This window comes from Heliconius melpomene, chromosome 4 (genome assembly GCF_056956725.1).
Source record: "Heliconius melpomene rosina isolate 202511_hmr_F chromosome 4, ASM5695672v1, whole genome shotgun sequence".
NCBI classification, from domain to species: Eukaryota; Metazoa; Arthropoda; class Insecta; order Lepidoptera; family Nymphalidae; genus Heliconius; species Heliconius melpomene.
In genome coordinates, this window is record NC_140392.1 from 5,353,344 (window position 1) to 5,378,727 (window position 25,384).

Below are 25,384 nucleotides of genomic sequence, written 5' to 3' on the forward strand. Positions count from 1 at the left end.
AGAGGTGCGTCGTGTCTGTAGGTCTCGTAGAGTCGATAAGTTAATTTCAACAATGCTTTAGTAAATATAAATAATATAAAACGACTAGTTATCTATGATAGAAGAAAAAACTATGGATCTGTGTTTTTAATTAAAAAAAGTGTAAAAATTTTTTTTTTAATAGTTTTTCAAAGGATTTTTGCTACTTTTTAAAATAATGTAAGTACTTTTGGTTTCGTAATTATATACAAATGGATTGGCTTGTGTAAAAAGGTATTGTACTCGTACATAATTCATAAAAAAAATAATTTATAATTTCCCTTTTCCATGTTTTTTTACTTATAAGTAATAGAAATTTATATCTTTTTCCATTAACTAAATGTTCTATTTATAAAGGATGGCTCTTTCCTGTCAAATACGCAAAACATGAACACTTCTGTCGTAAACAAAATGTGATATTCATTAATAAAACTTGATGTGTAAATATTTTATGAATTTAATTATATTTAAAACTATTTTTTTTTAATTATCCTACATGCAGCAGGGTAGGCAGACGAAGTGTAGTGTCAAGATACTCTGCTCTCTACTTTCCGCCCATGCCTCCATTGTGATACTGGAGCGACAAAATGAAAATATTAAATATTTCATTTCCTCGACTGGGAATCGAACCTACAATCTGTCGTATTTACATTGACACGATTGCGACCCCGCTCTACGACTGGGCTCAAGTTTTATACATTTTAGATCTTATTTATTTGTATAGTATTTTATAAATGAAATATTTAAGACGTAATTTACGTTCGAATTATTTATAAAGCTCTAGAATTTAAAATTCCTTTACCAACCCCCTGTGTTTTGCTCACTGTCATTAGACAAAAACAAATAATACTATTGGAAGGTTTTATATATTTTATAATATAACATCTACGATTTTATTGATTTCACTTTAATAAAACACTCCCACCTTTATATAATTTAAAAAAACACTTCTACCTTTTTTTAACCGACTTCAAAAAGAAGGAGGTTATCAATTCGACTGTATTATTATTATTTTTTTTTTTTTTATATATATAATAGAAAGATGGCTTACTATTAGGCGGGGAATATCAGTTTATTTTTATAAATGTTTTAGTTATAATTATAAAAAGTTAACACAATTCAAATACTCTAATTCTATTCCACTTAAAATATTATTTTTTCAACACGTATTATAATCCAACGTATTCTATAAAAAATAATTGGAAAACAAAACTCACTATACCATGATTTTTAGAAAAGCCAGTATTTATATTGGAAAAATATTTTAGTCAATCAAATCAAATCCCCCCGCTCAATCTTCGCTCAATCAAAATATCATCCTTTTTTAGAAAACCTAAATCATTTACGATACGGTTGAAATTTACAAATAATTTATTTTAAAAAAGTCCCGCTTAGTTTCTTATGCCTCTTCTCAGGTCTAAGGCAGTTTATAACATTAGTAAGCCAGTGGTAAATTATTTGCCAATAAAAAAAACAAAAAAATATTTTGAATCTAATTTATTTTACTTTGATTGATAATTACAAAATATTCTTGTATTTAATTGCTTGAAAAAAAAAAATGCTTATTATTTTACACTTTAAAAATATCTAAGATAGCTGATATCACTTTCATACTGTTATATTTAAAGAACTATAAAATACCTTTGCAAAATGTTATATTTTACGTTTTATTTAATTGAACATAATTTTATTATTTTTCATATTTTTTTTCTCTAGCCTGCATCATCCCATTGTTGGACAAAGGCCTCTCTCCACTTCTTCCATTCTGGTCTATTTCGCGCTATTGAGCACCAGTCAGACTTATAATGGTCCAGCTCGTCTCGCCATCTCCGTTTTGGTCTGCCAATTCTCCTTTTAGAGATATATCATTTTATATATATTGCAATACTTTTTTATATATTCAAACAATTGGTCAAATACAAAATAGTTTTCTTTATACCTGTAAACTAAAAAGTAATATAACTAAATACTACGGCCATACATACATTCATAAAGTCTATAGCTTTTATTTGAAACAGACTCATTGTTTGCAAACTAATAACAAAGCCCCAGAGAAGGTAGATGGACAATATTATATGGAAATAAATTCCATACAGATACCACAATTCCCTTGTTGGAAAGCGTGTACGGGAAGCGTGGGTTTTTGCTCATTCAAAATTTTAATATAAACTTAATATTTGAGAAAAATAATATTTACATTGTTTAGTAAAATAAAATAATATCGTGGCGTAAGAACACAAGCGTGTGAGTGTAAGCGTGACAAGTGTGGGGTCAATTCCCAAATGGGGGGAGTGTAATATTTAATTGTTATAATTGTTTAATATTCTAGGTAGCGAGGTAAAGCGCGCCGTTGAGTTTGTCTACTCAGAATGCAATGCCAATTCGTTGTTTGTGGATAATGGTAGAGAAGGATCGGCTGTCTTAACAATAAGTGCCTTAACCCTCTTACTACCCTCCTAAGTACAGGATACAGAGTAAAACAAAAAAATGTAGCATTAGGACGTAAGGATATAGCCAGGACGAGGGAGAGGACAAAGTGTCAAAACACTCTGTTCTCTGTTTGTTACCCTAATTCAAGGTAGTGCGTTTTGTGGTGGAAATATGTGCCAGAACTCGCCCCCCCCCCCCCCAGAAAAGAGCATTGCTTTTGAATATTTTTTCCACGTGGAGACCAAACCCACAACCTTTGCGTTTACAGTTAGTTGCTGCCCCACTGCTCCTCAATGGCCTTAATATATGTCATTCAACATACATTATTTCTAAATTGACCATAAGCCATTGAACCCCGTCATGTCAAGCAGATTGACAGCCGTAAGCCTAGGTTTGAGTCTCTTGAGACTCCTTGCCGCCGACGATATCCTTTCAAGCAGTCACGTAGTGCTTGCAATTCCTCAGAGATAGAGCTCCCTTTTTCTACCCAAGCGGTGCGGTGTCGGGGTAACAGCATTAACCTCAAGTTCGGAAAGAAAAGTTATAGGACCCCATTAGACATCCTATGGAAAATAGATACAAAGAGAGACAAAGAGATAGAGACAAAGTTCTCTCTGTTTTATTTAAACCTCATCGAACGCGGTAGATTTGTATAGAAAAAAAACAAGTTCAATTTATATGTGTATCTATAGTATAACATTTCGAGTATATAAATCATAAAATTAATCAATTTCAAAATTGAATTATTAGCAATATGCAAATTAAAAAGTGAAGGTGATATTTTAACATAATAACAAGGATTGTATAAAAAGGTTTGGATATTTTTTTCTTTTAAAAAACTTGTTACGTTTAAAATAAAAATATACTTTACAACAAAAAGAAAAAAATGGTTTTGTCTTTTTTGCCAGTATATGCCAAAAAGACTAATATCGTTCTTGTTTATGTTATGAATAAATGAAGCGAAATATGTTAATTTCGCTCGAATCAATTTTTAATGCTTCCCCATACACGAACTTAATCTTGTAAGTGATTCGACTTAATTTGTTTTCGAATACAAGATCTATTAATCTACTGCTTTTAGATATTTGTTTCTTTTTTAAAGATTTTTTTTGGCTGTGGTACTGTAGAGGCACCACTGCAGGATTGACGTTATACATGATGGTTATGGGTTCGATTTCCATTAGGGGATTCGTTCTGGTAGCTAAGCAAAAGTGTTATTCTATTCAACACACAATACCTCAACAATTTGGCAAAGTGAGTCATGGATGTGTCTTATTAGAGAACGGAGTGGTTTAACACAGGTTTTCGTCTCGCGCAGTCTTCTCTGCTATATAGGGTGGTAAATAGAATTAAGACTTCCATTTATATTATACAGATATAGGAGAACTGAACTGACTACCTACCTACGTCTTATCTATATATATAAAATCGAAAGGTCACTCACTCATCACGAAATCTCAGAAACTACGTGTGCAAGGAATCTCAAATTTTGCATAGGAGTTACTTATAGGACGTAGGTGCTCGCTAAGACGGGAATTTACAATATTCGACTTCTAAGGGGTTTTTTTGGGGTTGAAAGTTTGTATGAAACTTCGTTACTACAAATGCTTAGGAGTCTCAAATTTTGCATGGACGTCACTTATATGACGTAGGTAGTCATGGAGACAGAAATTAATAATAACGTAGTTCACGCAGGCGAAGCCGCGAGCGGGCCGCTAGTATGTATATATACATAAAGTATTTGAAATATGTACATATTTTTTTACAAGATTCGTTTACTCTAGTGACTTGTTATAACCAAAAATATATTATTATATATCCAGTTACTTATTACGTTTAGTGAGGTCAGTGTGGTCGTAAATCATAATTATATTGGTACTAGTGGACCTGAACGCGGCTACGCCCGCTTGAACTATACGAATATTTATTAAATATATTTATGAAATTATTTTCAGGTTTTAATAGAGAGATGCGTTAAGCAAGCTCATTTTGGGTGATGTTTTCTAACAACAATCTTTGCTAATCGTTGCTTAGCAACGGCGGTTGTTATAAACATGGCGAAATAAATTCCATGTCAAATTAATAAGTATTTTAATATATTGATATTTATTCAAAAGTATTACAAATATGAGAAAAAAAAGTATCCTATGTCCATCCCGAGACCCTCAAGTATCTCTATATGAGTATTTTATCACAATTAAATTAGCGGTTTGGGCCTGATTGCGTACAAGACAGACAGACAGACAGAGTTACTTTCGAATTTATAATATAGGTATGGATTGGGCACTAAGAATCAAAGCTTTGATATCTATTGCTTATTAAAATGATATTTGAATATTTTAAAACAGTCATTGTCATACCTCTACTAATATTATAAAGTTGGAGAGTTTGTTTGGTTGAATGTGGTAATCTCCGGAACAATACGTTTAAATAAAAAAAATGTGTTTGTTAGTTCCACACTAAACCTAGTGTGAAGACACTCCGTTCTCCATTTTTACCGAAGTCTCGGCATTGTGTGTTGATTGGCGGAACTAAACGTCTCGCTTTTGCTTTAAAAAAAGTGTGATATTTATATACATCAATAGATATTTTTTTTAGAAGTATTATTATATATGTAAATTAGTCAGTAATTTGTATTACAAAAGCTACGATGCCGGTAATTGCGACAAAATGGTTGTACAAAAAAACTTTAACAACTCAGTCATTAAGTTTACAGTGTTATTTTTTTGTAATTTTTATTAATGTTTTTTTTTCTCTCCATTTACCTACTAAAACTTGTTTTTAATAGAACATTACTTTGTTTTGACCCTGAGAAAATAATAATTAGTAAACAAAGTAAATTGATTAGATACGCCCGCTGTTACATTGCTGTTATTTTAGACGTTTGCGTACAAAATTAGTAATTATTCAAATTTTCGACAATTTAGTACGTGGCTTAAATAGCATTGGGGTACTACAGATGTAATTTAAGAATTATGTATTTCTTTTCTTAAAAAAAATTAAGTAGTTTCTGCTGTAATGATAATAAAATTTGTGTTTTATTGTCGTTAAGAAACACCGGATGTTTTCAAATTTAAGTTTGCATTTAATATACCACTTTAGGTAAAATATAGTAGATACATGAAAAATCTGCTTTTTCATAATATTATTTTGATTAAGTAAAAAAATAAAGATAAGATAAATAATAAAAATAATATCATAAAATAATGTATGTAATTAAGCAAATTAAAGTTTAGAGCAGATCTCTATAGCTATTTCAATATTTAAATTTTAATTTGCTTGATTGTCTAAGCCATTTAGTAGACGTCAGGATTCAGGACTAATCTCTTAGCAATTAAATGTTATTAACTTTTACGGACAAGGATTTATAATCCTTAGCTTTAAACTTTGTATAAAGATAAGGAAGAAGTTTCAAAATGTTTTTTTTGTAACCTGTAAAAAGTAAAAATACGTCTAATTGGTATAAAATATAGAAAATCTCCGGTTGTTGTTCACGATTGTAATTGCCTAATTATTATTTGAGAAAGAATATATGGGTGCTGAACGCAATTTATCTTGTACCCACTAAAAAATTACTTATTTCAGTTGATAAAATAATTGCTTGATAATTAGCGTTGTATTAGATATCTTTATAGTATTATTCCGCTGTACATTTCTCATAAAGGGAGACTAGAAGATGGTTATTTTTTCCTTAAAATGTAAAATTGTCCAGAAAACATAATAATTACTGATAGCAATTATAAAAATTTTTTTATCGGTATCTCTCGAAAAATGGATAGATGCAGTTTAGAGTGAATGGTTTATCCTATCCTATCCTATATCTTATAAAACAAAGTCGCTTTTCGTGCCTGTCTGTTGTTTCTAACTCTTCTTCTTCTAAACCACCCAACGGATTTTAATACGGTTTTCACCATTAGGTCGAGTATTTTTCGTAGAAGGTTTATATATAGTTTATTATTTGTACATTCTTATGTGAATTAACATAAATACGATAAATGAGTATAAAGTCCTACCCGTTGATACACTTTCGCGCATGCGCTGCTTTAATGGTAAGTACTACATGAAAAAATGTACTGGAGTATTATTCCTCTTAACAAGATCTACAAAAAAGTCCGCGAGAGCATATTCGTATCTTTTAAGAATAACGTGTAGTGATCATTTTTCTGTCTAAAAATAATAATTTCAATATATTTTTTATTGTGAGGGATATTTTTCCATAATGGTATTAATCCTTATCCTTTAAAATACTTTATTAAATTTCTACGTTAAACGAAGATAAAATTTTCTTTTTACACTATTTCGAAATTGCGAATAGTTTTACAGAAAAACGCATTTAATTGTTGACACATCCAGCCGTTGACACATCAGCTGTATGTTACTCAAGTTTCACTTATCCCTTACTCTCAGCATATAAATAAGTATATTAGTTACGTTGGCCATTTAATGTAGACCAAAACTGTCTTTTACTGTTTTTCATTTTAATAAGTACTTTAGAAGTTGTTACAATATCAATACATTATATGAATAATCCAGTAGTAAAAGCGAGCGAAGCCGCAAGAGGGTCGCTAGTTTAATATATTCCACAAATATTTAGATATAAATAATTGCACTATTTGAATTTTGAATTTGGATTAAATGAAAGTTACTTTAAAGCATCTTTCTGTTCTCCTATTATGTAAAGTAAAAAAATATCATTAAAAGAATAAAAAATCTAGGTATTTATTTTTTTCTTAAATTAGCTTTATAATAATATAGGCTATAGGGTATTTATATCTATAGCATCTACAGATATAAATACCCTATAGTCTTTTAAGGAAAAATATAATGTAGGAGTGCTACAGTTTTTTATTACCGCAATAGAGACTTTAAATTACGGTTAAAACTGCGAATAAGGCTAATAGCGTTTTTACTCTCCATATCAGAGGACCTGCATGCACGGGCATTATGTCCATATTGGGTAAAACTGCCATTCGTTTTACGTTTTACAGTTTTGAGTTAATTTGAGACTCAAATGAGTAACTTATAAATAATATGAATTTTAATTTTTTTATAAACATTACTTATGAGGCCAGGAGTAGGTACCAGCGACTACGCGACAGTTGGTTGGAATTCCACTCGCTCTGGTAACAAGGTAACGTTACACAACACGCAATGCCTCTAGCATTCAGCGGAAAGTAGGGAACGGAAGTATCTCAACAGGAACGGAGTGTGTTAACATTATGTTCCCAAGTTTACTCTATCTATGGTATGTGATGGTTGTATCACATTAATTACGTCGTTGTTGAGCATCGGAACTCAAAGCCGCGCTTTTGCCTTATTACCAGAACGGAGAAATGAATATATTAATAAATAAATTCAATCCCAAAAATTAATTCCTTTCACTGGGAATCGAACACACAAACGTCGCGTTTATAGTCACTCCCTTGTGGCGCTGTGCCACTAAAAATGTATGAAGTAAAAATATTTTGATAAATTTTATAAATATTTAAATCATCGTTATATGTAAAGTTTATTATTATAATAGTAATTACATATTATAATATCGCGCCGAAACTATGAGTCATAAAAAATAACTAGGTACTACTTAACTACTTACTACCTATATACATAGGTAGTAAGTAGTTAAGTACCTACATTGACACAATTTTATGATTATATAGGTAGACTAGCGGCCCGCTCGCGGTTACACCCGCGTGAACTATGTTATTATTAATTTCTGTCTCCATGGCTACGTCCTAGTGACGTTATGCAAAATTTGAGACTCGTAACATCTGTAGTAACGAAGTTTCATACAAACTTTCGACCCCAAAAACAACCCCTTAGAAGTCGAATATTGCGAATTCCCGTCTTAGCGAGCACCTACGTCCTATAAGTAACTCCTATGCAAAATATGACATTCCTAGCATATTTAGTTTCTGAGATTTCGTGATGAGTGAGTGACCTTTTGATTTTATATATATAGATAGATACTGTTATTGTTAGGGCGCAGGACCAGACTGAGTGGGGAGCATCGGGGGAGGCCTATGTCCAGCAGTGGACCTTAAAAGGCTGATGAATGGATGACTGTTATTTTTTACTAATAAAGTTGATATTTTTAAGGCTAGATATGAATGTCTTACTTTTTAAAAAATAGCACTTGCGTAAAGTTCCTATAACAAAAATTGCCTTTCAAATAAAGATATTGTATGTACGATGAAACCGCAAAATGTCATTTATTATCATAAAATAATAGCTAACAGGATCCCCCATTTGTTATAGTTGCGCAGTAGATCGTTCTCATGTTATTTTCTTAAGTTTCAAGATCTTATTATCTGAGAAAACGTAATTTATATGATAAAGAACTCTACAAGCACCTGTAGGCGTATCCGTTAGTGAAAAATGTTATTATTATTTGACTTTGACTTTTCCATTTTTTCGCTTTAGTAACGAAGCAAAAGGCGGCGATGAGTTCCGCCACTCAACACGTTGTCTCTAGAATATGGTGAAAAATGGGGAACGGAGTGTCTTGACACTTGGGTCCTTCTGCGAACCTTGCAGAATACAGCTTAAACCTAAAAAAAAATAGAAATTTGCTGTGTGCTAATATGTTTATGATTAAATTCATAATTTTAGTAATAATCTATCTATATATATAAAAGGACTTGTCCTCACTGACTGAGGTAAGACGCACGCACAGCCTTAACCCCTGATGGTGGAAACGTGAAATTCGGTCAGATGTTTACTTTCGTAATCTGGACATCCACTAAGAAGGGATTTTGAAAAATTTTAACCCTAAAGGGATGAGATAGGGGTTGAAAGTTTGTATGGAAAAAAATGTAAATCGGCACCGATTTTTATAAAACTTGAAATTTAGATTTTTAAAAGTATTTAATTGAACACGTGTTTCATCGTTTTCTAGAATTCTCCCCCTAAGGGTGCAAATAAGGGATTGAAAGTTTGTACGGAAAAATCTTTAAAACGCCACCGATTATTATAAAATTTTAAATTTAGACTCTTAAAAATAATTCACCCCTAATTACGCAAGCGAAGCTGCGCGCGCCCGCTAGTATATTATAAACATTTTTTTTCGTTTTTCGTTCACCGGGTGCTATATTATCATTTTTTTTAAATTGTTTTTACAATTTTAGCTTTAAAATACAATAGACGATCCTTAGCACAGTACACTCACCTCCAAAATCATTGACTTTGCTCTCACTCTACGGTAATAGCCTTTTTGAGTTAACTATGCTACTTTTCTCTTCTACTCTGTAGTACACGATGACGTAATCACTATTCTGACCCACTTCTAAGATATAATATGAAAAATATAATGAAAAACTTTTCGAATTTCAAGTAGTATACAACTTGTGTTGAAGTTTAAAATAGTTTTATTGTAGTTAATATTTATTCTTTTAACCAAGAAATTTACATTCTTGTATTTTCATTTTATTTGTCAACTTTTATTTAAACATCTGTGAGATATTTCGCAGTATTTGCAATGCTGAGTCATATTTAATATATATAAAATACATATTTACAGTTAATTTTATAAATAGATTTTATATAGTAGTGTAACTATTTATTATTTTAACGCTATTTTAAAGTAAGTTTAATATAAAAATTGTTGATTTACTGCTTTTTACTAAAGCTTAAATAGAGTAAAACTGGATAAAAAAATATGTGAAAATTTCAAGTCAAACAAACAATGTCGTGGTGCAATTAGGATGAATCTAACTGGACGTGATGGGTTATTGGAAGAGTTTTATTTCTACTTCGATAAAATGGACATAGGTATTTAATATATGTATATGTTCATTTCCTCTCAGTTACTCCCCTCGGTAGAAACCTTTGGAGTTCAAGCGTTAAGAGACCCTGTTTCCATTGAAACACTTCCGTTCCAGACTCTCCGCCCATTCTGGAGACATTGCGTAACTAAACGCCGCGCTTTGCCTCGTTATCAGAACGAGGAAACGATAATATTTAATTTCGTCGAGTGGGAGTCGACCCTTAACCCATCGTGTTTACAGCATGTGACTACAGTACTATATACAACATATATTGGGAAATTTTACACCAAAACATTGAAAGACGTAAACCACGAGAAACTGATAAAGCTAAACTTAGCGAATGCGTTTCAGTTTACGTGCCGAGTTTGTGGTCAATTTATAGCACAAATATTTACTTATCCCAATACTGATTTACGAGATATCAACTACATATGTTTTGGTACATGTGTAATCTATACTTATAGTAAAACAGTAATAATATCTCAGCACGCAATACCTCCAGAATTCGGAAGAAAGTGGAGAACGGAGTGTCTTAACACTAAGTTCCCTCTACCTACCGTGCTGTGTTCAAGATACAGCGTGAAGCGTGAAAGCTCAATCAAGCTTTCTTACCAATAAAAAAAAATTATATTAAAATCTTATTTTATGCAATATTAACACACCTTTATAATTTTTGTTTATAAACTTTTTATGAAACGATAAGAAACAAACTTCTAAATTGTAATATTGATATAGATTTCATAAGCTAAGCGATTTTGTTGCAGAATAACAAAATTCAAGTTATTTTTGTCGTGCAGAAGTGTTTTGCTAAGACTAGAAAATATTTTACAATTTCCCTGCAGACCCAGTAGTACCTTCCACTTTTAGAAAATGTAAATGAAATAAAATTTTCGAATTTTATTCAATTCTCTAGTACATTTTAAGCCCAAACTATTTATATGTTTATATTTGTGTGTTAAGTCTAGTAAACTGTTACATTAGATCCCGCTTCAAATATATGAGAAGAAGAATAAATATAAATCTGTATATACAAGCGAAAATAATAATTTATTAATAGAGTATACAAATATATGCCTAATTTGGATTGTATATTTTATTTACTGAAAGCAAATTGAGGAAATTTATTTTCCCTAGTAATGAGGCAAAGCGTTGAATTCCGCAATGCTTGGAGTGGGAATCGAACCCACAATCTGTTGCGATTATATTCATAGGTCGCCTTTGCTCCACTACAGGCCTCAACAACTTAAATGATAGTTCAAAAATATTCAAAGACAATAACTATTTAGAATTTCAATAGCGTTCCTATGTAATGAGTAATAATTATTGTTTTCCAAAGAATTTTTGTATATGAAAGAGTGTAATTATTAAAAGTGTCGGCTTCAACAAACTGAATAAATACATTTGAACAAATAATGATTAAATATTATAAAGGTTTGTTCGCTTTTGTTCACATCCGTTCCTTCACGGCCACAGCTGTTTAGTGGACGACACTTGAAAAACACAAATTTAAAATTATTTATTCTAGAAATTCGTTTTGAAATGAATTGCGGTAGTTTTAATTTAAAAAGTTTATTTTCTTAGAAGAATTTGCTATGTACGGAAAAAAAATAATATGAGGCTAAATTCTAGCCTTGAGTTCAGCCAACATGTAAACAAACTGAAAATTTACTCGTTCAGTACTTTTGAGATAAATAAATGTTCTTCTAATTGTTTGTAAATAAGATTGATTGTGACTTAGAAAGTTCAAACAAGTACAGAGTGCCGATAAAAAGTTGATTTTAATTAATGTGTTTCTTAATAATTTATGAAGTTATTAATAAAAAAAAATATCTAATTACTTCATTTTCAATATTTTCATTAAAGATTGACCTTTTACCAAACTGCTTTCAAAATCATTATTTTTTTACCCGAAAAACAGCTCTAAATTTTATAGTTAAGATTTATTTCCTTGAAGGACTTTGGTGGACCTATAGGTTCCGACTATTTCCGACTTTTTTATATTCATTTTGTAACTACTATAAGAAATCAAGAAACATTTCACAAGCAGTTGCTTCAAGATTTAAACAAAAGCATAAGCAAAGCAAAGAAACTTGAAAGGTCAATGTAAACTTTGAAATTAAAATATAAACTAAAACGCCAAATAACTTATTATTTAAAATGTATTTTTGTATAATTTTAATTCTTAACACCATTTGTTCACAATATGTTTCGTTAAAAACTTAATTAATGTGTAAACATAAATAAATCAGCTTCAAGATGTATCCCGCACACAGCAGGGTAGGCAGAGGGAACCTAGTGTTAAGACACTCCGTTCCAAACTTTCTGTCGAATTATGGAGGCATTGCATGTTGAACGGCAGAACTCAACGCCGCGATTTGCCTCGACACCAGAGCGAAGAAATGGAAATATAAACGTAAATAAATATTTTAATTCTTCGAGTGGGGATCGAACCCACAACCGTCGCGTTACAGTCACACCCTTGTGCCACTTATAATATGTTACTTTAAAAATATAATTAATTTGTAAACATATTTTATGTTTTTATAATATAAATTATAATAATTTTCATTAGACGATATAATGAGTGGTTTTCGAAATTCTATATTTTCCTTGTCGTAAACGAGGATCGTTTAACGATTGTGTAATCAATACTAACTGTATGTATATAGTTGTATGTTATAAATAAAACATAGTACGTAGTATGCGTGAATATAAACAAACCGGACAAGTGCGAGTCGGACTCACCCACCAGAGGTTCCGTACAAAATTTGGAGGCCTTTTCTGAAATTGAAGCTTAACTTAGCCAGAGCCCTTTCATCTGATACCACACTTGTACTAGAAGATTTAATTCCAAATTTTGTCCCCCTTTGTGCCCCTGCGTCACTTACTCGACTTTGCTTACTAGGATGGCAAAATTAATAAAATTCGAGTGGCCATCGAATCCTCTACCATTACAAGGCCATGGTTGCACAAAATGGCAACACTGGAATTTTATTTAAATTGCTAAAACGTTTTATATTATATAAGATTCCTCATAATATACACCGAAATTAATTAGATAGGAAAGATCAACAAATAATAATATTTTACAAGGAAAATAAGGAACGGTCTTACAAAATCAACTGAGCATAAAACAATATTTGACATGGAATCCTAATGAGATTTAAGTAATAAAAAATCGGTTCCTTAATGTTAATAAAAGTTCAAAATATAAATGTATTTTAAGTTCAAAATATAAATGTATCTAATTGTTCATTATACAACGTTTTATTCAAAACAAATTCGAAAAGTTTTAATTTATAACGAAGGTATATTTGGTAAAATACGTTTCTTAAAACATGAAACATTTTTTAATCATATTTATCATGAACTGTATTTTATTCTGTTTCTTATTTTTGCAATAAACACTAGATTCCCTCTGCCTACCCTGCTGTGTGCAGGATAGAGAGGGAATAAAAAATATAAATAACATGAAAGATACAGTTTCATCGTTGATAAATAAATTTACTCAATACATAAAATGTATGAAAACTAGTATATTATATAAAATATTAAAATTTTAGCTCGTATATTTTAAAAGCTTTAAAGCTATTTAAATTTACACAATGGAATAATAACGATATATTATATTATACAATTCTAAAGGGGAAGTTTAGATTTCATAGTTTAGCTTTTAGCTTATGCTTCGACAGTGGCAAAAGTTAGACTACAGTGTTGGAACGTCCAGTAATTAGAAATTTAAAACTCAGTGAAATACAGATGCAGAATAAAATAATAGTAAGAATAAAATTAATTGTGCAAATTATATTTGTTTTTCAAAAATAAATTAAATTATTGATTCCATATAAATGAATAGAAATTTGTAAGTTTAATTTGTCAATAGTCTGTGTTCAAATATTTTTAAATTTTTGAAGCCACATATTTCTTTTTGAAAGCGATGAATATAATAAATTCTATTGAAAATAATTCTTAAACGACGAATGATATATTTATTGCTATATTAAAATATTTTATTAGCTGAATTTAGTTTAATTTGATTGAATGAAATTATTTTTTATTATTTATATAAAGTTTACAAACTGGAAATATTTTATTCTACAATAAATTTACAGTTTTGTTTCATTTCATACAAAGCATACGACGTAACATTTCAAGTTGTATTGAAATAGTAAAAGGTTTCACTTATTTTGTGTTATAAAATACAAAGATATTTGCATTGCCACTTTGATATCTACGAGTAAAATTACGAACATTTAATTATTATTTTTTAGTTTCTTGCTGTATCCCGCACAAAGAAGGGTACCTAGAGGGAACCTGGGAACCTAATGTCAAGACAATTCTGCTCCCCACTTTCCGCCGAATTTTGGAGTCATTGTGTCTTGCGCTTTGCCTCGCTACCAGAGCAAGGAGATGAAAATATTGAGAAAAGGAAATCGAACCCTTAAACATCGCGTTTATAGCCGAACCCTGTTCCACTGCATCCTCAAACTTAATATTATATTGTATTATAATATATGAAATTATACAGTCTCCTGGTTGTTTTCAGTTGTCAAAGAAATCACAATGCCCTACATCTTAAACAACATTTCCCAATTAAATATCTCTACGCTCAACCCACAAACGAAGCTAAAATTTATGCATTAAAATTAGTATACATTTATATCTAAAATTCTAATTATATTCATTACGTTGTTTTAACTTTTAAAACAATTTTAAAAATATTACTTATTTATTTAACTTATAATTTGTTTTAGTAAGAATTAATAATTAATTAATTATATATTGTTACAGATCTTAAACACAATTAGCTTAATTTAACTACGTATGACAAAACATGGGGAGCGTAGGCAACAATACCACATTATATGACGTACAAATTCTTAATCCAAGCGAGCTTACACTACAAAGGGAATTTACCGGTATCTTAACAAATGTGAATACGTGGCCTTTAGAGAAATGTTTGGAAGCACATTTAATAAACACTACATTGGGTGAAGAGTTAACAAGCCATGCTTTTATTGTAAACGGTACCCAGGTTCTGTGCCTGGAACATGCGCCTGTATTAACCAAAAATACTATAATTAGAGCTAGTGTACTAACTGCTATGGCAATTTTGTCGTTTGTTGGAAATTTCGCAACGATGGTGAGCGTTCAGAGAGGAAAACGTTGTCGAAGACGTGCAAGGCCATCGTGGACAGCGATATATAGCCTAATATTTCAACTCAGCATAGCAGATTTACTGGTCACAGTGTTCTGTATTTTGGGGGAAGCTGGATGGTCTTTCACAGTTCAATGGTATGCGGGAAATGTTGGTTGTAAGATGTTTAAATTTCTACAAATGTTCGCCTTATATCTTAGTACTTTTGTATTGGTTTTAATTGGAGTCGATAGATGGTTAGCTGTCAAATATCCAATGAAAAGTATGGCAACAGCAACCAGGAATGGAAGACTAGTAATTATTGCTTGGGTTCTAAGCTTCATATTAAGTATACCTCAGGTTGGTATTTCTTTTTATTTTTCTTAATTTCACTTCAATTTATCGTTTTTCGTTATTTTAATATTACATCATATTAATGGAATATGCAATGAAATTAAAATTTGATTCTATCAACAATGAAATGACAACAAAATCAACTGGTTGTGGGTTCTATCGAGAAGAGGTTCTCGAGGAAAGGAAATATTTATATAAATTTATATTTTAATTTTTTCGCTCTGGTGTCGAGGCAAAACGCGGCGTTGAATTCCGCCACTCAACACGCAATACCTCCGAAATTCGGTAGAAAGTTGTGAACAGAGTGTCTGAACATGAGGTTCCCTCTCCCTACCCTGCTGTGCGCGGGATACAGCGTGAAGCTGATTTAATTAATTTTTTTACACTGAATTAATAATGATCGTATAACACTTAGGTAAGTAAAACTTGGAAATATAAAAATTCATAAAAAAAATATCTTTGTTTTAGACAGTAGTGTTTAGATTGGCTAAAGGACCTTTCATTGAAGACTTCTATCAATGTGTCACTCATGGGTTTTATACTGAAAGATGGCAAGAACAAGCATACACCACGCTGTCCCTTGTTTTTATGTTCATCCTTCCATTACTCATTTTAGTTTCGACTTACGTATCTACAGTGAGAACAATTGCAAGTGAGTATATACTCGATTTATTTTTTTTACGTTTCCACTGTATTTCGCAAAGCTGGTTAGGCAGAGGGAATCTGGGAACCTAATATTGGGACGCTCTGTTCCCATTAAGATACTTTCGTTCTCCACTTCTGTAATGAATTTTGGGTGCATTGTGTGTTAAGTGGCAGAATTCAATGCCACGATTTTGCTTTCTTAATAGAGCGATGAAATGAAAATATTAAATACTAGCATCCCGATCGCGGCTTCACCCGCAAAATTACAAAAGTATTCATTTTTATATATCTATAGTGTACTTGTAATAAGAAAAATCGAGACCGTCGTGGCCAGTTCATACAAGAGTGTGATTGTAAATATGACGGCTGTGGGCTCAGAGGAATGAAATATTTTATATTTCCATTTTCTTGCTCGAAACAAGGCACGTAATGCTTAGAAAATACGACGGAACGTGGAGAACATTCTTAATGAGAATGGAGTATATTAAGACTAGGTTCCCAGGTTCCTTCTACTTACCCTATCACGTGTGCTATATAATTTATTTTATCCATATTTTTTTAGATTGAACAATAAATTTTGATTTCTTTTCCTGAGTGTTAATTATGTAACTCTATGAAATAGCTTTCAAGCTCCAGTAATAGAGTTTCTTATTACATAATATTTCTCATTGCAATTTATTGTCAAGTACAATTTGAGCTTTTGATATAGTTAGTTCTATTAGCCCTATTAACTGAGAAAGGATGAAATAAATTTTAATGAAAGACTTTAATGAAAGACTAATATTAAATTTTCAGTTGTTTTATTTTGTATAATAATAAAAATAAAATAAATATATAAACAAAATGTATTTATTTTGTTAATTAGTTGTAGATACAAAATTAAAACAAGAAATATTATTTATTGAAATATTTAATATTTCCAAATGATATAAGGGAACAGAACTTTACACTAGGTTCCCTCTGTCTACCCTGCTGCGTGTGGAATATAGTGTGAAGCTTATTTTTAAATTTAAATACTAAAATAAAATATTTTTGCAGAAAGCGAGAAAGTATTCCAACCGGAAGTTACGAGACCAGAAAAATATCTTACTCCAGATATGAACAGACGTAGACTTATTGATAGAGCTAAAATGAAGTCTCTGAGAATGTCTATCGTCATAGTCACTGCCTTCATCATTTGGTGGACACCTTATTATGTGATGATGATTATTTTTACTTTCCTCAATCCCGATAAAGATGTAAGTAAAGGTATTAGTTGCACTAATATTACTAAATATATAGATTTTATAAGATAAGAATGAATTTAATAAAAAATGTATTTTTTATTATTGTATTAAATTCTATTCATTTCCTCGCTCCGTTACTGCCATTTTTACTTCAATATTTACATTATAAAATATTAATACTTACATTATAGGACATTTGTGGCGCAGAAGCACAAGTGCGTGAAAGTAAATGTAGGTTCAAACAGTAGGTTCGATTTCCGCTTGAGGAAATTAAATATATGAAATTTTTATTTTCTTGCTCTGACGTCGAAGCAAAGCACGGCGCTGAGTGCCGCCATTCAACACGCATCAGTTTCTGAATTCGGCAGATATTATGAACCGGAGTGTCTTAACACTAGGCTCCCTTTGCCTACCCTGCTACATTTTGGAAGGTTAGAAAAGATATTTAAAACATATAAAATTTTTCCATGCAGCAAAGTGAAGATCTACTATCGGGAATTTTTTTCTTCGGAATGTCAAATAGTCTAGTCAACCCCGTTATCTACGGTGCTTTTCATTTATGGCCAAAGAAAAAACGCTCGAGGAACAGTGACAGGTAATTAAAAATATTTATTAAAAATTAAAATATTGATTCTTACACTCACATATTTAATTTAAAATAACTTTATTATTTGAAACATTTTGAAGGTACTAAAATACTAAAATGAATATACGAATAAATAATTTCACATTATCATTATCATGCTACACAGACTTCCTTAACAATGTTATAGTACTTCACAGAAATTATTATAATATAGATCAATAAATTCTTAGAAAACTTAAAAGGCAGTAAAATCCCAAGATGGTTACAATTTTGTAATAAAACTTAATTTATCTTTTTTATTATTGTTTACAAAATAAAGATATTGTAGGGAACATTATTTATTCTAAATTAATATTATTACATTTACTAAAATCATCCGCACGCAGCGCATTGGAACAACTCAAACCTGTTCCGAGTTTTTTGTTATGCGTGCCGTAGGCTGCTAGCCAGCATCGCCACGTTTAAAGAGTCGGCTAGAATCGCTTGCGACATTCACTTGTGTATCCATTGCTCTCTTAGCTTGCATTCAATTCTCAACCTTAACTTCTTGCTATTACGTGCTAGTTTAGCTTGTATTTTCTATTGGTATTTATTTAAATTTCTTTATTTCCTTCTGTGATTATTTTCTCTTCACGTATCTGTGCGTTAAATAAATTTGGACAATTTCTCCACAAAATTTGGATTTTTAATTTTACTCATTTAGTGTAAAATAAATAAGATCATATTAAATAGTGGTATCATATCTCAACCGCTATATTGGTGACCCCTAAATTGGTGAGCACTACAATAAATACCTACGTTTACTGCTGGCAAGAAGATTTAAAACGGCAGGAGGCCATTTTGACGACCTTGGCAAGTGACCTCTGATACAAGATGGAGGACGCGACTACATCCAACGTGTGCAGAATTGGCGTACGTATTCCACCATTCTGGCCGGAAGAACCAGCCCTTTGGTTTTCACAAATTGAAGGTCAGTTTGCTTTATCTAATATAACAAGTGATACTACAAAATTTTATTACGTTGCCGCTCAGTTAGATAATCAATTTGCTGTCGAGGTGAAGGATATTATCATTTCTCCTCCCGAGACGGATAAATACATCACTCTTAAAACGCAACTGATTAAAAGATTGTCTGCGTCTCAAGAAAAGAAAGTGATGCAGTTGCTGAGGCACGAGCAGCTAGGTGATCGCAAGCCATCACAGTTTCTGCGATACATGCAAGATCTTGCGGGTTCATCTGTCCCCAAGGATTTTTTAAAAACATTATGGTCGAGTAGGTTACCACAAAACATTCAAACGGTTATAGCTTCACAGCCTGATCTGCCTATCGAAAAATTAGCTGACCTGGCAGACAAAGTGCATGAGATAGCACCCTCATCAACACAGGTCGCAAGCACATCTGCGATGGCCACACCCCCTGCATCCTCCATGTTGGAAGAAATGGCCAAGCAGATCCAACTCCTGACCAAGCAGGTATCGGAACTCTCGACCCAGGTACGTCACAACTCGGTCTCATCAAAATTGAAAGAGCGTTCCCGGAGCCATTCCAGACATCGCAGGAAGTCGACTACCCAGCAAAAATGTTGGTACCATTTTAAATTTGGTTCAAATGCTAAAAAATGTGTGCAGCCATGTAATTACGGAGAGTCGGAAAACTCTCTGGGCAGCCGGAAGTAGCGGCCAACGTCTGCCCTTTACCTACAGGCCGTCTTTACTTACCAGGACGTTTGAACGTAGTGGCTGATACTCTGTCACGACTGGAAGAGGTGAGTCGATCTATCGATTACCAGGCTCTAGCACTTGCTCAAGATACTGATCCTGAACTGCTAGGTCTGCTTCAAAAAGGCTCATCGTTAAAACTGGCTAAGGTAGATTTGCCAGACTCTAACCATAAGTTATACTGTGACGTATCAATGTCTTCTCCGCGCCCGTTCATTACTGAGAAGTTTCGCCGACAAGTTTTTGAAACTTTACACAGCTTGAGCCATCCTGGTAGGACAGCTACAGTGCGGCTGGTTACACAGAGATTCGTATGGCCAGGGATTCGCAAAGACTGTAGAGAGTGGACACGAGAGTGTGTACTTTGTCAAAAGAGCAAAGTTCACCGTCATACCCTTGCTCCCTTATCCTCAATTCCAACTCCTACATCGAGGTTTGCACACATCCACCTCGACATCGTCGGACCTTTAACTATTTCGTCTGATTTCAGATATTGCCTTACTGTCATCGACCGTTTCACACGATGGCCTGAGGCATTCCCACTTAAGGACATCACAGCTGATTCCTGTGCTGCCGCTCTTCTCTCTGGTTGGATAGCAAGATTTGGCTGCCCTCTTCGAATTACAACCGATAGGGGTCGGCAATTCGAGTCGCATCTCTTCAAGGCACTATCAGCCATGGTTGGTGCACATCACTTTACGACTACTTCGTATCATCCAGCTTCCAACGGCTTGATCGAGAGACTCCATCGGCAGCTGAAGGCAGCTATCATGTGCCATCCCTCTTCGACCTGGACAGAAGCACTTCCGTTAGTGCTGCTGGGCATCCGTAGTGCCTGGAAGGATGACATTCAGGCTTCAGCGGCTGAGCTGGTCTACGGGGAGCCCCTTCGACTTCCAGGGCAATTTCTAGCACCCTCGGAAGATTATAGGACAGCAGATAGCACAAATCTGGTCGCTCGTCTTCGTGCTGGTATGGCACGACTCTCACCGAAGCCCACGTCATGGCACAGGACAGGTCCTTTTTATATGCCAGCTGACCTCGCAGAGGCAACACATGTTTTTTTACGGCAGGACCACGTCCGCAAACCACTGGAACCACCTTATGCAGGCCCATACAAGGTTCTCAAGAGGACTCCTAAATATTTCAAAATAGACATATGTGGTAAGCCTAATAACGTTAGTGTGGACAGGATCAAGCCCGCATATGTTACGCGAGAGGCCGTTCCTGCATCAAAGAGGATAATAGCAGCACCAAAGGCTATCTCTCAATCTGACATGGAGCAGACACTTGAGAGGCGGACAAGAAGCGGAAGAAGAGTCAAGTTTCCAGACTACTATCGCCCTTAACCAGGTCTCTGGGGGGGAGTACTGTAGGGAACATTATTTATTCTAAATTAATATTATTACATTTACTAAAATCATCCGCACGCAGCGCATTGGAACAACTCAAACCTGTTCCGAGTTTTTTGTTATGCGTGCCGTAGGCTGCTAGCCAGCATCGCCACGTTTAAAGAGTCGGCTAGAATCGCTTGCGACATTCACTTGTGTATCCATTGCTCTCTTAGCTTGCATTCAATTCTCAACCTTAACTTCTTGCTATTACGTGCTAGTTTAGCTTGTATTTTCTATTGGTATTTATTTAAATTTCTTTATTTCCTTCTGTGATTATTTTCTCTTCACGTATCTGTGCGTTAAATAAATTTGGACAATTTCTCCACAAAATTTGGATTTTTAATTTTACTCATTTAGTGTAAAATAAATAAGATCATATTAAATAGTGGTATCATATCTCAACCGCTATAATATAATTAGAAATATCTGTTTTCTTATAGAATTAGGTCTTAATTGTACGCGTATGTATACATTCATCTTAATTTATTATTCTCTACGGAGAGCAGTGATTAATCTCTTTGTTTATCTCTCAGGTAGTCTCTTATAAATGTTAATTTCGTAAAATAAATTGATGTAGAATTGTCACTACAAGGGAACCAATTGAATCCTTTTTCTAACACAGTCACGTAATGGACTGATGAATGGTTGTGCAACCCTTGCAAATAGTACCTAGTAATATACTGTGTTTAAAGATATTTATTTCTTAAACAAAGCTTAATTTTGATCGTATTGGAGCCTTTCCACAACACTTTACTAACTACAAACACTTATTTAAAAAAAACATTATAAATAGGTTTCGCACTTTAAATTCATCCTTTTTCGATATCTACTCGAGGGGAGAAATTATTTTAATTACTGCTCTATTAGTAGACAATATAGGGGGTCGAGTTTCACTACTAAAATCGCAATGTCTTAAATTATTACGAAGAATGGAGAACGGAGTGTCTTAACGTTCTCTCTGCTCAATTGTATGTATTATGGATGCGTTACTGAGTCAACAAGCTAAAAAAAAGTAATAAAAATATAAACATTTTATTTATTTATAAAAACTATTTCATTCCACCAAAACCGAATTCCAAATAACCTAAACTCGATACTATAAATTAATTTTATATTACAGGGAATCCGGTGGTCGCCATGCATCATTAATGCGCCGTGACCACACTTCATCGGTACGACTGACCACAATACGATCTTTAAGATCATCTGCTAAATATTCCAATGGTCAAAACATAAGTTTGTTATAACCTATCAGTAATATTGGACTCGATAAAGGCTATATTGCTGAAGAAAAGTGTTAGTGACTAATAGAAGTGTTTAAGTGAAAACTATGAAAAACTAACTTCAGTGATATTAAACTAGTCATTAGAAAGTGTTTGAAATAGTATCTACACGGGAATTGTATGGAAGTTTTTCTTCTTCAACCAAATATTACTTTAGTATAGAATTAATACATTAATCTTGTCGTGAAAATGTTAACGAAATACTGCAAATAAATATATTTTTAAATTTAATTGTTTTTTTTTAATTATAAGTACTATTACTTTGAATTTATTACTAAAACACTATAATACAGCTCTTACAAAGATCCTAATCAAACAAAATTATTCCAAACATAATTATTGTATTAATAAGGGAGAAATTTATTAAAATTTTAACAGGTAAATGATTTTATTATAACCTTATTTCAATATGGTAAATATTTTGGTAATGAAACGAGTAAATGGGCCTATTCAATTTTATCTTAGAAACAGACAATTAGATTTACAGATTCCAATAAAATGAGGCTCTGTAACCTGCCAATTTGTATTCTATATTTACGATTGAAATGTTTGGAAATAATTATCTAATCTGTCGTCTAATCTATTTATTTAACAATCTGAATTTAGTGAAGGAAATTTTAGATTCTGTACTTAAGGAATTAATTAATTGTTAGTACTATTTGGTAAAATATTGTTTTTGCTGTAGGAAGTTCTCGACGCTTATCGGTAAGGCAACATATTTTTTATCAGCTTCACGCTGAATCCCACACTGCAGGTTAGGCAGAGGGAACCTAGTGTTAAGCCACTCCGTTCCCCACTTCTTGCCGAATCCTGGAGGCATGGTGAAGAATGGTTTTTTTTATAATAAGAATTTCTATTCCAACTTTTATTAAAGAGAATGTATCACGCTATATCTGAAATACCTGCCACAGTTGATATTTGATAACAGTTTGATATAAATAGACAGATGTCTGTATTGTATATACTTACGAAGAAGTCAGCATTAATATTTAATTGGGTCTGTGAAATGGATGAGAACAAAAGTACTTTGAAAAGCACCAATATTATATTTTTATGTTTTATACATGTTTTAATCTTTATATATAAATAAAATTGAAACATCTGTCTTTTCTTTTTACATAACAGTGTTTTTTCAAGGGCATGTATCTATTTATACTGAAACAGAAATAAAAGTTTTAGATTTTTTTTCTGTCTGTCCCTTTACTTGTCTTGGCTAATCTCTACAACTAATGAATCGATTTCAATGAGACTTTCACTCCAGGACAGAGCAAATTGTTAAGCATCATATACCCTAGTTTTTTTCCGAATTCCCGCGGGATCGGGATTTACGTAGGAAATACTGCGTCTATATAATTATGAAATAACCAAACGCCCTCTTTTACTGTTGTGAGCAAAAGCAAAAAAAAAACGAAAATGCTTAAATTACACAATATTCCGTAATAATCGTGAAAAGTACTTATTATGCGTTTATTTGGCGTGTAGTAAATTTGGGTGATTATTTTAGTAAAATTTCCATAACTACTCTTAAATAATATTAATTTAATAAATGATAATAAATCCGCGGGCGAGCTGCTAGTTTATTCTTTTTTGTACATCGGAAAGATAAAATTTTAGCTTTATTTTAAGAAAATACCACAACAATATTTACTATCTGCTTTATCTTTGTATATAAAATGTAATACCTATTATTATTTATTATTAGATTTCTTTCAAACAATGTCGTACAGTTCTGTAGAAATAAACCCTTAATAATCTTTAATACCTAAATATTTCTTCAATGTTTTTTTATAAAAGATATTTTCTTACATTTACAAAAATTAGAGTTCAGCTCATTTAACAAGACTTAACTCGAATTGCTGAATTGAGTTATTTGTTGACAGATTAACATCAAAGTCATTAGAGTCGTGCTCTTCGCGCTCATTACAGCGTACATATTCACAAATTTCAATTTTCCCAATGCGAGTAGAAGCTTCTAACATTTAAATGAGGCTGGAAAATGTTGCATTATTTATTTAAACAGACATTTCTAAAAAAAGGTAAATTCAAGTTACTATTAATGTTCTATTATAGAATAATATTTTTATTTTTAAATGAAATCAGCTTCACGCTGTATCCCGCACACAGCAGGGTAGGCATAGGGAACCTAGTGTTAAAGCACTTGGTTCCCCACTTTCTGCCGTATTCTGAAGGTATTGCGAGTTGCCGGGTTTTACCTTGACACCAGAGCGAAATGGAACCTATATCTATTTCACTTCCTCGAGTGGGGATCGAACCCACAACTGTCGCGTTACAGTCACAACCTTGTGCCGCTGCGCCACTACGGCTTCAATAATAATATTTAAATATATTAAAATTTAATTCACTTTTTAAATTTAATTTCATTTAATTCACAATTATTAAAATTCACTATGAATGAATATTATTAGTTCAGCTTGAACTTAAAATTTTATATTTCATTAGCTTTTTGTTGGCGGTTATACCCGTTTGGTTTTATATTTTTTTTAAGTACCAAAATATTGAAAAATATTTTAATATATCTTTATGAAATACGATATTTTGACGGCTAATTTCTTTTCGAAATGCCTATTTGTGATCTATAAGAAAGTACGTGTCAAAATTTGATCAATCTAGGTTCAGTAATTTAGCCTGTGTAGGTTATACCTGTCACAGTTGATATTTGATGACAATTTCATATAAATGTACAGATATTTATATTGTATATGTATACTTACGAAGAAAACAGCATTAATATTTAATTAGGTCTCTAAAATCGATGAGAACAAAAGTACTTTGAAAAGCACCAATATTATATTTTAATGTTTGAAA

General features: G+C 32.3%; 1 protein-coding gene across 1 annotated transcript; it reads left to right on the plus strand.

Moving 5' to 3' along the window:
• On the plus strand, positions 1-22,787 carry CrzR (corazonin receptor). Its single transcript, XM_085208295.1, has 6 exons — positions 1-198; positions 15,006-15,711; positions 16,174-16,357; positions 17,389-17,588; positions 18,050-18,171; positions 22,396-22,787. Exons 2-6 carry the CDS (start codon positions 15,049-15,051, stop codon positions 22,520-22,522), a joined length of 1,296 nt encoding a protein of 431 aa, XP_085064421.1. The 5' UTR covers positions 1-198; positions 15,006-15,048; the 3' UTR covers positions 22,523-22,787.
• Positions 22,788-25,384: the final 2,597 nt, after the last annotated feature.

What these genes read in the sequence shown, in the direction of transcription:
- CrzR (XM_085208295.1), top strand. Translation starts at nt 15,049, where the DNA reads ATGGGGAGCGTAGGCAACAATACCACATTATATGACGTACAAATTCTT. An exon ending in TACAGTGAGAACAATTGCAA is followed by an intron (nt 16,358 to 17,388) that starts GTGAGTATATAC and finishes ATATTTTTGCAG; the next exon opens with AAAGCGAGAAAGTATTCCAA. An exon ending in CGCTCGAGGAACAGTGACAG is followed by an intron (nt 18,172 to 22,395) that starts GTAATTAAAAAT and finishes TTTATATTACAG; the next exon opens with GGAATCCGGTGGTCGCCATG.